The sequence below is a fragment of the Anomaloglossus baeobatrachus genome, chromosome 8, assembly GCF_048569485.1.
Source record: "Anomaloglossus baeobatrachus isolate aAnoBae1 chromosome 8, aAnoBae1.hap1, whole genome shotgun sequence".
NCBI classification, from domain to species: Eukaryota; Metazoa; Chordata; class Amphibia; order Anura; family Aromobatidae; genus Anomaloglossus; species Anomaloglossus baeobatrachus.
In genome coordinates this window covers 15724213-15739265 of record NC_134360.1, presented here as the reverse complement: position 1 = coordinate 15739265, position 15053 = coordinate 15724213, and the positions used below count along the sequence as shown (strand labels likewise).

At 52.5% G+C, this 15053-nt stretch overlaps 1 protein-coding gene across 1 annotated transcript in view; it reads left to right on the top strand.

Moving 5' to 3' along the window:
• DNAH12 (dynein axonemal heavy chain 12) overlaps nt 1-15053 on the top strand; it is a 331588-nt gene that overhangs the window by 290292 nt on the left and 26243 nt on the right. The window contains exon 64 of the mRNA XM_075321326.1: nt 10335-10591. Within this exon, the coding sequence (XP_075177441.1) occupies nt 10335-10591 (257 nt within the window). The remainder of the gene's footprint in view (nt 1-10334; nt 10592-15053) is intronic.

Below are 15053 nucleotides of genomic sequence, written 5' to 3'. Positions count from 1 at the left end.
ATGCGCTCTTTGTCCTGGTCGCTGGCCAGCGTAAGGGTTCGCAGGCTTCCAAGTCAACTTTGGCTCGGTGGATCAAGGAACCGATTCTTGAAGCCTACCGTTCTTCGGGGCTTCCTCTTCCTTCGGGGCTGAAAGCCCATTCTACCAGAGCCGTGGGTGCGTCCTGGGCATTGCGACACCGGCCTACGGCTCAGCAGGTGTGTCAGGCAGCTACCTGGTCTAGTCTGCACACCTTCACAAAACACTATCAAGTGCATACCTATGCTTCGGCAGACGCCAGTCTAGGTAGGCGAGTCCTTCAGGCGGCGGTTGCCCACCTGTAGGAAGGGGTCGTTTTCGGCTCTCTTTTATTGAGGTATTCTTTTACCCACCCAGGGACTGCTCTTGGACGTCCCAATTGTCTGGGTCTCCCAATGGAGCGACAAAGAAGAAGGGAATTTTGTTTACTTACCGTAAATTCCTTTTCTTCTAGCTCCTATTGGGAGACCCAGGACCCGCCCCTGTTCCCTTCGGGCTGTTTGTTCTTTTGTGTACACATGTTGTTCATGTTGAATTGTTCTTTTGGTTCATGGTTTTCAGTTCTCCGAACATCCTTCGGATTGAATTTACCTTAAGCTGGGTTCACACTAAACGACAGCGACAACGACGTCGCTGTTACGTCACCATTTTCGGTGACGTAACAGCGACCTTGTAAGTCGCTGTTATGATCGCTGCTTAGCTGTCAAACACAGCAGAAGCAGCGATCATAACGTCGCTGTGCTACATGTGCAGAGAGCAGGGAGCCGCGCTTAGCGCTGGCTCCTTGCTCTCCTGCAGCACACATGGGGTTAATTAACCCCATGTGTGCTGCAGCTACATGTCACAGTTCAGAGAGCAGGGAGCCGCGCGCACTGCTTAGCGCTGGCTCCTTGCTCTCCTACAGTACACATGGGGTTAATTAACCCCATGTGTGCTGCAGCTGCATGTCACAGTGCAGAGAGCAGGGAGCCGCGCGCACTGCTTAGCGCTGGCTCCTTGCTCTCCTTGCTACAGTATACATGGGGTTAATTACCCGATGCGTACTGCAGCCACATGTCACAGTGCAGGAGCCGGCACTGGCAGCAAGAGCGGAGGCTGGTAACCAGCGTAAACATCGGGTAACCAGGGAAAGGTCTTCCCTTGGTTACCCGATGTTTACGCTGGTTACAGCTTACCGCAGCTGCCAGTGCCGGCTCCTGATCGCTTCATTTCGTCGCTCTCTCGCTGTCACACACAGCGATGTGTGTGTCACAGCGGGAGAGTGACGACCAAAAAATGAAGCTGGACATTCAGCAACGACCGGCGACCTCACAGCAGGGGCCAGGTCGTTGCTGGATGTCACACACAGCGACAGCGACGGGACGTCGCTGCAACGTCACAGAAAATGGTGACGTAGCAGCGACGTCGTTGTCGTTGTCGCTGTGTGTGACACCAGCTTTAGACCAATTTATATGTTTCCTCCTTCCTGCTTTTGCACCAAAACTGAGGAGCCCGTGATGCACGGGAGGGTGTATAGGCAGAGGGGAGGGGTTACACTTTTTAGTGTAGTACTTTGTGTGGCCTCCGGAGGCAGAAGCTATACACCCAATTGTCTGGGTCTCCCAATAGGAGCTAGAAGAAAAGGAATTTACGGTAAGTAAACAAAATTCCCTTCTCCTTCGAGGACTGTCATATTAGGGTTCAGGTCACGATCGACACCCTTTCACGGTTCGGGTGGCTGATCAATCGGAAGAAGTCCTCTCTGACCCCGGCCCGACGGATCACCTTTTTAGGCATGGTATTCGATACCACCCAAGGGCGAGTTTTCCTCACACAGGAGAAGATGTCCTCCCTGCAACGGGGCCTCCGCGCTCTCTGGCGTCAGCGCCAAGTTTCCATCAGGTTCGGCATGCGAGTCCTCGGTCGTATGGTGGCGGCAATGGAAGCGGTACCCTTTGCACAGTTCCACCTCCGGCCCCTCCAGCTGGCCTTGCTGAAGAAGTGGGTCAGATCTCCCTTTTCTCTGGACCGCAGGTTTTATCTTTCGCCGGAGACCCACCACTCACTCCGTTGGTGGATCAATCAACGCAACCTCGCGTCAGGAAGGTCATTCCTCCCGCTCCACTGGAAGATAGTGACCACCGACGCCAGTCTCCAGGGCTGGGGGGCAGTGTTTCGGCATCACACAGCGCAAGGCCGATGGACACCGCGGGAGAGTTGTCTCCCGATCAACATTCTGGAGATAAGAGCCATCCGGCTAGCCTTGCAGCAGTTTCGGCACCTAGTACAGGGTTGCCCGGTCAGGATCCAGTCGGACAATGCAACGGCAGTGGCGTACATCAACCACCAAGGAGGCACAAGAAGTGTCGGGGCGATGCGAGAAGTCAGGAAGATTTTGCACTGGGCCGAGTGTCATCACTCCCTGATCTCAGCGGTTCACATCCCAGGCGTGGACAATTGGGCGGCGGACTTCCTCAGCAGGGAAGGCCTCGCCTCCGGCGAATGGTCCCTCAACCGGGAAGTCTTCAACCAGATCTGCGACAGATGGGGAGTTCCGGATGTGGACCTAATGGCCTCCCGGTTCAACTGTCAGGTTCCGCAATTTGTAGCGCGGTGCCGCGACCGCTTGGCTTTAGGAGTCGACGCCCTCACCCTGTCGTGGAGCCAGTTCAGTCTCCCGTACATCTTCCCTCCACTCCCTCTGATCCCGAGGGTACTCAAGAAGATCAAGGCAGAAGGAATACCAGTCATCCTGGTGGCTCCGGACTGGCCCAGGCGAGCATGGTTCGCGGAACTCACTCAGCTCCTCGCAGACGCTCCGTGGCGCCTTCCAGACTGTCCAGATCTCTTACAGCAGGGGCCTCTTTTCCATCAGAACTCAAGGGTCCTAAATTTGACGGCCTGGCCATTGAATCCTGGGTTCTAGCTCAGGCTGGTTTTTCTTCAAGAGTGATACAGACAATGATTAGAGCCAGGAAGCCATCTTCATCAAGAATATACTACCGCACGTGGAAGGTCTTCTTCAGGTGGTGTGAAGAGCACAGCATTTCTTCTCCTCTCGCCTTCTCCCTTCCTTCCCTGTTGGCATTCTTGCAGTCGGGCCTCGATGCGGGTCTCTCGCTCGCCACACTAAAGGGCCAGGTATCGGCTTTGTCAATCCTGTTTCAGAAGCCACTGGCCTCTCGCCCACAGGTTAAGACCTTCATCCAGGGAGTTGCCCACCTGGCCCCGCCGTATCGTCGGCCTCTAGAACCGTGGGACCTTAATCTAGTCCTAGGGTCACTTCAGGGTCCCCCCTTTGAGCCCTTGCGGGATTCTTCCCTTTCTCACCTGTCTTGGAAGGTGGTGTTCCTCGTTGCCATCACTTCTATTCGAAGGACGTCAGAGCTGGCAGCTCTCTCTTGTCGTGCTCCCTTTTTGATTTTTCACCAGGACAAAGGGGTTCTCTGGCCAGATCACGCCTTTCTCCCAAAGGTGGTCTCCCCGTTCCATCTTAACGAAGAAATTGTTCTTCCGTCCTTCTGTCCTGGCCCCTCTCACAGCTTGGAGAGGTCCTTGCACACCCTGGACCTGGTGCGCGCCCTTAGAATTTATGTCTCCAGAACCGCGCCGTTCCGTAAGTCGGATGGTCTGTTTGTCCTTCCTTCTGGTCCCAAGAGGGGTGAATCGGCATCCAAAGCTACAATTGCCAGATGGATCCGTTCCGCCTTATCTGAGGCCTATCGGATTCGGGACAAGTCTCCGCCGCGGGGGGTAAGGGCGCACTCTACCCGAGCAGTGGGAGCCTCTTGGGCGATTAGGCATCAGGCGTCGGCCGACCAGGTCTGCAAGCCTGGTCTAGCCTGCATACCTTTACTAGGTTCTACCAGGTTCACACCCAAGCATCGGAAGATGCTAGTTTTGGGAGAAAGGTCTTGCAGGCAGCAGTTGCACACCTGTAATAGGGTGACAGCATTCAATTATAGTACAAGCCCGCTGAGGGAGGTCGTTGTTTTCTTCCTATCTGCGGGCTTCTGTATTCCCACCCAGGGACTGCTTTTGGACGTCCCATGGTCCTGTGTCCCCCAATGAAACGATAGAGAAAGTAGGATTTTTGTGTACTCATCGTAATATCTCTTTCTCTGAGTCTTCATTGGGGGACACAGCACCCACCCTGCTTGGTTTTTTGGTTGTTTAATTACATTTGCTGGCTATTTTCAGCGGTCTTATGTTCATAGACCTCTTGTTCGCACGGCTGCATTATTTTAGTTATAACTTGTTTTATGTATGGTGATTCTGGTACTCCTCCTACTGCTTGTGCACCAAACTGATCTGAGCCCGCCTCCGGCTCGGGGTGTATACTGCTAGGGAGGAGCTAACTTTTTATGTTTACTTAGTGTCAGCCTCCTAGTGACAGCAGCATAACCCATGGTCCTGTGTCCCCCAATGAAGACTCAGAGAAAGAGATTTTACGGTGAGTACACAAAAATCCTACTTTCTTTGTCGCTCCATTGGGAGACCCAGACAATTGGGTGTATAGCTTCTGCCTCCGGAGGCCACACAAAGTATTACACTTTAAAAAGTGTAACCCCTCCCCTCTGCCTATACACCCTCCCGTGCATCACGGGCTCCTCAGTTTTATGCTTTGTGTGGAAGGAGGCACACATCCACTTATGCATTCTCATTTTAGTTATATCGGTTAGAAGAAAAGTGGGCCCCCACGGGACCCCCGGCATGTTCCCTTCTCACCCCACTACGTCGGCGGTGCTGTTAAGGTTGAGGTACCCATTGTGGGTACAAAGGCCGGAGCCTCATGCCGTCTCCTTCACCATCCCTTAGCGGCTCTGGGAGAAGTGGGATCCTGAGCGGTCATCCATTCACTGGGACCGTGCTCCCTCCGCAGCCCCTGTGGGAATCTGTCGGACAGGAGTTGATTTATCCTCAGGGACCGGGCCCTGCATCTCTAAGGTACTGTGTCCCCATGGGGGCTGTGCATGGAGCGCCTTCATCCCGGACGCTGCAGCAGCTGCTTATTTGCCGGGCCCTGTCGGATCTTCTCCTCCAGGCCCCTCTCTGTCCGCGCCGCAGCACGTTCCCAGGGGGGGCCCTAGGTCTCATGTGGAAGATAGAGCTCCTGGTGAAATCCATCTATGAAGCCACGGGCGCGTCTTTTGCCCCGGCTTTTGCAGCCGTGTGGGCACTCCAAGCTATCTCAGCTTGTCTGGCTGAGATGAATGCGGTCACACGTAATTCTGCTCCGCAGGTTGCGTCTTTGACTTCTCAGGCGTCAGCCTTTTCTTCCTACGCCATGAACGCAGTTCTAGACTCTGCTAGCCATACAGCGGTGGCATCCGCTAACTCTGTGGCAGTCCGCAGGGCCATGTGGCTGCGCGAATGGAAGGCAGACTCGGCTTCCAAGAGGTTCTTAACCGGTTTGCCGTTTTCTGGCGACCGCTTGTTTGGCGAACGATTGGATGAGATTATTAAAGAATCCAAGGGAAAGGACTCCTCCTTACCCCAGTCCAAACCGAAGAGACCTCAGCAACGGAAAATACAATCGAGGTTTCGGTCCTTTCGTCCCTCCGCCAAGCCACAGTCCTCTTCGTCCAGCAGGCCGGAGAAAGGCCAGAGGAACTCCTATGCGTGGCGGTCCAAGTCACGCCCCCAAAAGGCCGCAGGAGGCACTGCTTCCAAGGCGGCCTCCTCATGACTCTCGGCATCCCCGAACCGCATCCTCGGTCGGTGGCAGGCTCTCCCGCTTTTGCGACGCCTGGTGGCCACATGTTCAAGACCGATGGGTGAGAGACATTCTGTCTCACGGTTACAGGATAGAGTTCAGCTCTCGTCCCCCGACTCGTTTCTTCAGAACCTCTCCGCCCCCCGAGCGAGCCGATGCACTTTTTCAGGCGGTGAACACTCTGAAGACAGAAGGAGTTGTGATCCCTGTTCCCCCCCAGGAACATGGTCGCGGCTTTTACTCCAACTTGTTTGTGGTGCCAAAGAAGGACGGCTCGTTCCGTCCCGTTCTGGACCTCAAACTGCTCAACAGACATGTGAGCACCAGACGGTTTCGGATGGAATCTCTCTGCTCGGTCATCGCTTCGATGTCACAAGGAGACTTCCTAGCATCGATCGACATCAAGGATGCTTATCTCCATGTGCCGATCGCACCCGAACATCAACGCTTTTTGCGTTTCGCCATCGGGGACGAACACCTTCAGTTCGTGGCTTTGCCTTTCGGCCTGGCGACAGCCCCAAGGGTGTTCACCAAGGCCATGGCATCTGTTGTGGCGGTCCTACACTCTCAGGGCCACTCGGTGATTCCCTACTTAGACGATCTTCTGGTCAGGGCACCCTCTCAGATGGCGTGTCAAAACAGCCTTTCCGTCGCTCTGGCGACTCTCCAGCAGTTCGGGTGGCTCATCAACTTCCCAAAATCCAAATTGACACCGACCCAATCACTGACGTACCTTGGGATGGAGTTTCATACTCAGTCAGCAGTAGTCATGCTACCGCTGGACAAACAGCTTTCGCTGCAGGCAGGGGTGCAATCTCTTCTTCGGGGTCAGTCACACCCCTTGAGGCGCCTCATGCACTTCCTGGGGAAGATGGTGGCAGCGATGGAGGCAGTGCCCTTCGCGCAATTCCATCTGCGGCCACTCCAGTGGGACATTCTCCGCAAATGGGACAGGAGGTCGACTTCCCTCGACAGGAACGTCTCTCTTTCCCTTGCAACCAAGATGTCACTTCAGTGGTGGCTCCTTCCCAACTCTCTGTCGCAGGGAAAATCCTTCCTACCCCCCACCTGGGCTGTGGTCACGACGGACGCGAGCCTGTCAGGGTGGGGGGCGGTTTTTCTCCATCACAGGGCTCAGGGAACCTGGACTCCGATAGAGTCATCCCTTCAGATCAATATTCTGGAGATAAGGGCAGTGTATCTAGCCCTATTGGCCTTTCATCGGTGGCTGGAGGGCAGGCAGATCCGGATCCAGTCGGACAACGCCACTGCCGTCGCATACATCAACCACCAAGGCGGCACTCGCAGTCGTCAAGCCTTCCAGGAGGTCCGACGGATTCTGCAGTGGGTGGAAGCCACAGCTTCCACCATCTCCGCAGTTCACATCCCGGGCGTGGAAAACTGGGAAGCAGATTTTCTCAGTCGACAGGGCATGGACGCGGGGGAATGGTCTCTTCACCCAGACGTGTTTCGAGAGATCTGTCGCCGCTGGGGAACGCCGGACGTCGATCTCATGGCGTCACGGCACAACAACAAAGTCCCGGCATTCATGGCCCGGTCTCAAGATCACAGAGCTCTGGCGGCGGACGCATTAGTTCAGGATTGGTCGCAGTTTCGACTGCCCTATGTATTTCCTCCTCTGGCGATGCTGCCCAATGTGCTGCACAAAATCAGGTCCGACTGTCGTCGTGCCATTCTCGTCGCCCCAGATTGGCCGAGGCGGTCGTGGTACCCGGATCTGTGGCATCTCACGGTGGGTCAACCGTGGGCGCTCCCAGACCGCCCAGACTTGCTGTCACAACGGCCGTTTTTCCATCTGAATTCTGCGGGCCTCAACCTGACTGTGTGGCCATTGAGTCCTGGCTCCTAGCGTCCTCAGGGTTATCTCAAGATGTCATTGCCACTATTAGACAGGCCAGGAAACCAACGTCCGCCAAGATCTATCACCGGTCTTGGAGGATCTTCTTATCCTGGTGCTCTGATAATGGTTTTACTCCCTGGCCTTTTGCCTTACCCATTTTTCTTTCATTCCTTCAATCCGGAATGGACAAGGGTTTGTCACTCGGCTCTCTCAAGGGACAAGTATCGGCGCTCTCAGTATTTTTTCAAAAGCGCCTGGCAAGGCTTCCGCAGGTCCGCACGTTCCTGCAGGGAGTTTGCCACATAGTTCCACCCTACAAGCGTCCGCTGGAACCCTGGGACCTTAACAGGGTGTTAATGGCTCTTCAAAAACCACCTTTCGAGCCGCTGAGGGATGTCTCTTTATCACGTCTTTCGCAGAAGGTGGCATTTCTTGTGGCAATTACCTCACTCCGAAGAGTGTCGGAGCTTGCAGCGCTGTCATGCAAATCCCCTTTCCTGGTTTTTCACCAGGATAAGGTGGTTCTGCGTCCTGTCCCGGAATTTCTCCCTAAGGTGGTATCTCCTTTTCATCTCAATCAGGATATCTCCTTACCGTCCTTTTGCCCTCATCCAGTTCACCAATGTGAAAAGGATTTGCACTCATTAGATCTGGTGAGAGCACTCCGGCTCTACGTGTCTCGCACGGCGCCCCTGCGCCGTTCAGATGCGCTCTTTGTCCTGGTCGCTGGCCAGCGTAAGGGTTCGCAGGCTTCCAAGTCAACTTTGGCTCGGTGGATCAAGGAACCGATTCTTGAAGCCTACCGTTCTTCGGGGCTTCCTCTTCCTTCGGGGCTGAAAGCCCATTCTACCAGAGCCGTGGGTGCGTCCTGGGCATTGCGACACCGGGCTACGGCTCAGCAGGTGTGTCAGGCAGCTACCTGGTCTAGTCTGCACACCTTCACAAAACACTATCAAGTGCATACCTATGCTTCGGCAGACGCCAGTCTAGGTAGGCGAGTCCTTCAGGCGGCGGTTGCCCACCTGTAGGAAGGGGTCGTTTTCGGCTCTCTTTTATTGAGGTATTCTTTTACCCACCCAGGGACTGCTCTTGGACGTCCCAATTGTCTGGGTCTCCCAATGGAGCGACAAAGAAGAAGGGAATTTTGTTTACTTACCGTAAATTCCTTTTCTTCTAGCTCCTATTGGGAGACCCAGCACCCGCCCCTGTTCCCTTCGGGCTGTTTGTTCTTTTGTGTACACATGTTGTTCATGTTGAATTGTTCTTTTGGTTCATGGTTTTCAGTTCTCCGAACATCCTTCGGATTGAATTTACCTTAGACCAATTTATATGTTTCCTCCTTCCTGCTTTTGCACCAAAACTGAGGAGCCCGTGATGCACGGGAGGGTGTATAGGCAGAGGGGAGGGGTTACACTTTTTAGTGTAGTACGTTGTGTGGCCTCCGGAGGCAGAAGCTATACACCCAATTGTCTGGGTCTCCCAATAGGAGCTAGAAGAAAAGGAATTTACGGTAAGTAAACAAAATTCCCTTCTTTGGCTCTGTGCCCACGTATGCGTATTGCATGAAGTTACGCTACGATCTGCACCGCAGCGTAACTGCATGCGTCCTGCGTCCCCAGCACAATCTATGAAGATTGTGCATAATCCAGGCGCACATTGCGTTTTAGAACGCACCAATTTCCATGCTGCCAAATCGCTCCGTTCTAAAAAGCAACATGTCACTTCTTTTGTGCGCTCTGCATGCTGTCTCCATTCTGTCTATAGGGAGAGGCAGCATCCAGAGCGCAGGAATTCTGCAGTCACCAAAGTTGCAGAACGCAGCTTTTCAGCTGCGTTCTGAAGCGCATCTGCAGTGACTTTACGCTGCGGTGCACAACACACTTACGTGGGCACATAGCCTTACTATGTACAGTTGCAATATTGCACAAAGCCTGAGGACAAGAGTGGAGCTGTTTCTAGAAAATTATATATAATGTATAATTTTCTAGAAACAGCTCCACTCTTGTTCTCCGGCTTTGTGTGGTTTTGCAACTGTGGGCAGCACGGTGGCTCAGTGGTTAGCACTGTATGGTGGCTCAGTGGTTAGCACTGTAGCCTTGCAGTGCTGGGGTCCTGGGTTCAAATCCCACCAAGGACAACATCTGCAAGGAGTTTATATGTTCTCCCTGTGTTTGCGTGGGTTTCCTCCGGGTTCTCCGGTTTCCTCCCACACTCTAAAAACATACAGATAGGGACTCTAGATTGTGAGCCCCAATGGGGACAGTGTTCCTGATGTATGTAAAGTGCTGTGGAATTAATAGCGCTATATAAATTAATAAATATTATTATAACTATTATTATTACATAGTAAATGTTAATTAATCAATGTCGTTCCCTTTAGTGCTTGTTGTATACACATTATATGTGTGTGTGTATATATATATATATATATATATATATATATATATATATATATATATATATATATATTAGTATGTGTGTATGTATGTATGTATGTATATGTGTATGTGTGTGTATATATATATATATATATATATATATATATATATATATATATATATGTGTAGAACTAGATATATATATAATATTTTATATATTTTTGTATATATAAATATGTAATTTTTTTTATTTTATCATTTTATTTTCTATTCTTGCATCTCCTTTTTGGTTGATTTTACTCTGTAAATAATTACAAATTTAGATATATTTCTTATAAATAAATGTATTCCTTTATAAACATCTAAAACTTTCTTTTTTCAGGTTTGCTAAAATTTGCCAATGACAAAAACATGGGAGGAGGTGATAAGTTCCAAGCTATCTCCCTAGGGCAGGGACAGGGGCCGGTAGCTGCAAAAATGATAAAGGAGGCTGCAGCCAATGGGACTTGGGTTTGTTTGCAAAATTGTCACCTGGCCGTGTCCTGGATGCCCACGCTGGAGAAGATTTGTGAGGAGTTCACCAGTGACACCTGTCACCCAGACTTCAGGCTATGGCTGACCAGTTATCCTTCACCCAAGGTAATGATCATCTGTTGGATGCACCATATTGTATATTTCTCTGTATACACAGGCAGAAATTTGCAGCATTGCACTGCTTTGGTGCGATTTACAGATCAGACTAGTTGATGTCAATGGCGGCTCCTACACTCATCCGATATGTGGCCCGAGTTTTCCTACGGTCGCCTGAACCCCACCTAGGGGTTATTTCCAAGATCCTTCCAAATTTAGGGCCTCAAGTTGTTCGAAAACTTTTTTTTTTTTACTAAAGTGCATATTGATCTAAAATGATGACAACCCAGATCTAGAAAAACGGATTTTTGTGTACTCACCGTAAAATCGTTTTCTCTTAGCCATCATTGGGGGACACAGGACCATGGGTGTTATGCTGCCTATCCATAGGAGGACACTAAGTAGATGCAAAAGCATAGCTCCTCCTCTGCAGTATACACCCCCTGGCTGGGCCAGGCAGCCTCAGTTTTAGTACACAAGCAGTAGGCGAAAAAAACAGTAAAAACTTCTCAACAGAGGAACATGAGAAAAGAAGATTCATAACCAAATAAGGTACTGAGAGAACCAAGGCCCCGCAGGGCAACAGGGTGGGTGCTGTGTCCCCCAATGATGGCTAAGAGAAAACGATTTTACGGTGAGTACACAAAAATCCGTTTTTCTCTGACGCCTCATTGGGGGACACAGGACCATGGGACGTCCTAAAGCAGTCCATGGGTGGGAAAAATAAAAACAAGACAACGCAACCCAAGAACTAGGAACAAGTCCCAGACAGCCTGGAGCACCTACTGAGAGAGGTGCTCTACTGCCGTTTGCAGAATTTTCCTACCCAGATTTGCTTCAGCTGAAACCTGGGTATGGACTCTGTAATGCTTTGAAAACGTATGTAGGCTAGACCAGGTCGCAGCCTTACACACCTGTCCCACTGAAGCCTGATGCCGAATGGCCCACGAAGCGCCAACTGCTCGCGTGGAATGAGCCCGCAGTCCACTAGGAATGGGCTTGAGTTGCAAGCGGTAGATTTCCTGGATCGCAGAGCGAATCAAGCGAGCCAGAGTCGCCTTTGAAGCTGCCTGTCCCTTTTTAGGCCCCTCAGGAATGACCAACAAGAGTCAGTTTTCCTAAAGGGGGCTGTCCTGGATATGTAATATCTGAGAGCTCTGACGAGGTCTAACGAATGCAGAGACCTTTCCACCCTATGAACTGGGTGTGGACAAAAGGAAGACAGAACAATGTCCTCGTTCAAATGAAACCGGGTAGGAACCTTTGGAAGAAAATCCAGAAGGGGGCGCAGAATCACCTTGTCCTGGTGAAAGATCAGAAAGGCTCGCGGCAAGAGTGCTGCTAGCTCCGAAACCCGTCTGATGGACGTAATTGCCACCAGGAATGTTACCTTCCAGGACAAAAGAGCAAGGGAGGATTCCTTGAGAGGTTCAAAGGGAGACCTCTGGAGACCGTCCAGAACGAGATTGAGGTCCCATGGGTCCAGCGGCCGTTTGTACGGGGAAACTAGATGGGAAACGCCCTGGAGGAAGGTCTTGACTTGCGGTTTTTGAGCCAGGCGGCATTGGTAGAAGATTGAAAGCGCTGAGATCTGCCCTTTAAGGGAACTGAGAGCCAACCCCGCTTGCAAGCCAGACTGTAGAAAGTCGAGAATTCTGGGGATGGCCAGAGGCATAGGCTGCACGTTAGTTTCCCTGCACCATGAAAGGAAGATTTTCCACGTACGGTGGTAAATGCGGGATGAAGCAGGCTTTCGGGCGCTGATCATGGTGAAAATAACCGCAGGGGAGAATCCCGCTCTTCTTAATACCCAGGTCTCAATGGCCATGCCGTCAGCTTCAGGGCTCTGGAGTTCTGATGGGAAATGGGCTCTTGGGTCAGCAAGTCTGGGATGTCTGGAAGGCGCCACGGTACGTCTGCGAGCATTTGTACTAATTCGGCGTACCAGGCGCGCCTGTGCCAGTCCGGTGCTATCAGTATCACCGGGACTCCCTCTGCCTTGATCTTCCTGATTACCCGCGGCAGCAGGGGTAGAGGTGGAAATATGTAAGGCAGGCGGAAGTGGTGCCAGGAGCAGACTAGAGCATCTGCGTCGATGGACTGCGAGTCGCGTGACCTGGCTATGAACGCGGGTACCTTTGCGTTCAACCTTGAGGCCATTAGATTCACGTCTGTTGTGCCCCAGCGAGTGCAGATGTGTAGAAACACTTCTGGGTGGAGAAACCATTCTCCGGCGGCCAAGCCTTGGCGACTTAGAAAGTCTGCTGCCCAGTTCTCTACCCCCGGTATGTGTACCACTGATATCACTGATCCCGTCGATTCAGCCCAGCTGAGGATCTTGTGGGCCTCGAGATAAGCCGCATTGCTGCGGGTGCCCCCCTGCCGATTGATATAGGCTACAGCTGTCGCATTGTCCGATTGGATTCGAACCTGACGACCCGCTAGCAGAGGACAGAACGCCCTCAGCGCGAGAAAGATCGCGCGGATTTCCAGGATGTTTATGGGTAGGGAAGACTCCTGGGGCGTCCATCGACCTTGAGCAGTGTGGTGCCGGTACACTGCTCCCCAGCCTAGGAGGCTGGCGTCCGTGGTCAGGATCAGCCAGTTCGCTGGGAGAAAAGATCTCCCCTTCGATAGGGATGAGGACCGAAGCCACCAGCAGAGTGCGTACCTGACTGAAGGCGTCAGGTGAAGATGTCTGTCCGGGGAGAAGGGGCTCTTATCCCAGGCCGCTAGAAGGGCTAGCTGCAGTGGGTGGAGGTGCAGTTGAGCAAAGGGTACTGCTTCCATAGCTGCCACCATCCTGCCGAGTACCTTCATGCTGAATTGAATGGAGCGAGACGGAGGACGTAGAAGGCAGCGTACCGCTCATTGAAGAGCGATCGCCTTGTCCAGGGGGAGGTAGATCAAGCCCTGACGGGTGTCCAGGGACATGCGCAGGAAGGTGATGGATCGTGATGGGATCGGGGATGATTTGTCTAGATTCACTAGCCACCATAAGCGGGACAGGGTGTCCACAGTGATCTGTACGCTGGTTGAGCAGTCACGGAAGGAGGGTGCCTTGATGATGAGGTCGTCCAAGTGAGGGAGAACGACTACTCCCCTGGCGTGAAGGACGCTCATGGCGGCCGCCATGACTTTGGTGAAGACCCTTGGTGCAGTGGCAAGGCCGAAGAGTAGAGCTACGAATTGAAAGTGGGAGTCCTGAACTGCGAAGCGGAGGAACTTTTGGTGATCTGGGGCGATGGGTATGTGCAGGTACGTGTCCTTGATGTCTATGGAGGCGAGGAATTCCCCTTCAACCATGGATGCAATAATGGACCTTAGGGACTCCATTCTGAATCTCCGTACGTGCACATGTTTGTTCAGGTGTTCGAGGTCCAGGATGGGTCGAACTGACCCATCCTTTTTGGGGACCACAAAGAGGTTGGAATAAAAACCTCTGAACTTCTCGTCGTCCGGGACAGGTATTATCACTCCTGCTGTTTGGAGCGAGTGGATTGCTGAGAAAAAAGCTTTGCGTCGTTTTCGAGTCTTTGGGGGGTTTGAGAGAAAGAACTGACTCAGGGGTCAGGTCCGAAATTCTATGTGGTAAACGGAAGACACAAGGTCTCGCACCCATTTGTCGTCTGTGGCGGCAGCCCAGACGTGTTGAAAGAGCCGCAGTCGACATCCTACAATGAGTGTGTCTTCCGGGGCGCCGAAGGAGTCATGAGGGGGGAAAACGTTGTGGACGAGTCTCCCTAGTCCTGGACTGTTTCGGTCTAGGCTGCCATGACGAAGTGAGTTTCGGGGACAGCTGAGAAGGTCGGTCCCTGCGTAGTCCGCGGCTGGTGGCGGGGACAGCACGGGATGTCGACCACCCAAATGAGTTCCGAAAGGAGCGGAACGAGGACTGGGGACGTCTGGTGAAGGTCGTCCTGGACTTCAGCTGGCGGAGGGAGGTACTCTTTCCTCCCGTGGCATCAGAAATGAGCTTGTCCAGACGTTCGCCAAACAATCGGTCTGGAAAAAAGGGAAGGCAATTTGAGCTGTTACCTCTGTGAAGGTATGAGTGAACTGGGATTCCTCAAGCGAAGTGTTAAGGGATTCTGCCCAGACCGAGATCGCCTTTGCGACCCACACAGAGGCAAAGGAGGGCGAGAGGGAGGAACCCGCCGCCTCAAAAGCAGAGTGGGCGAGGTGCTCCACCTGTCTGTCTGTCGGGTCCTTGATGGAGGAACCATCGGGCAAAGACAGGAGCATCTTTGTAGCAAGGCGGGAGACCGGGGGGGTCGACCGAGGGCGGTTCAGCCCAGCCCTTAGGGGCAGGTGAAGCAAAAGGGTACCGGAACTCCATGAGTTTTCGGTTACCGAAGCGCCTGTCAGGCTTCTCCCTTTGCTTTGTGAGGATATCCTGAAACTCTGGGTGATCAGCGAAAACCTTTTGGAGTTTTCTTGCCCTCTTAAAGGAGACCACATGGTCAGTGGT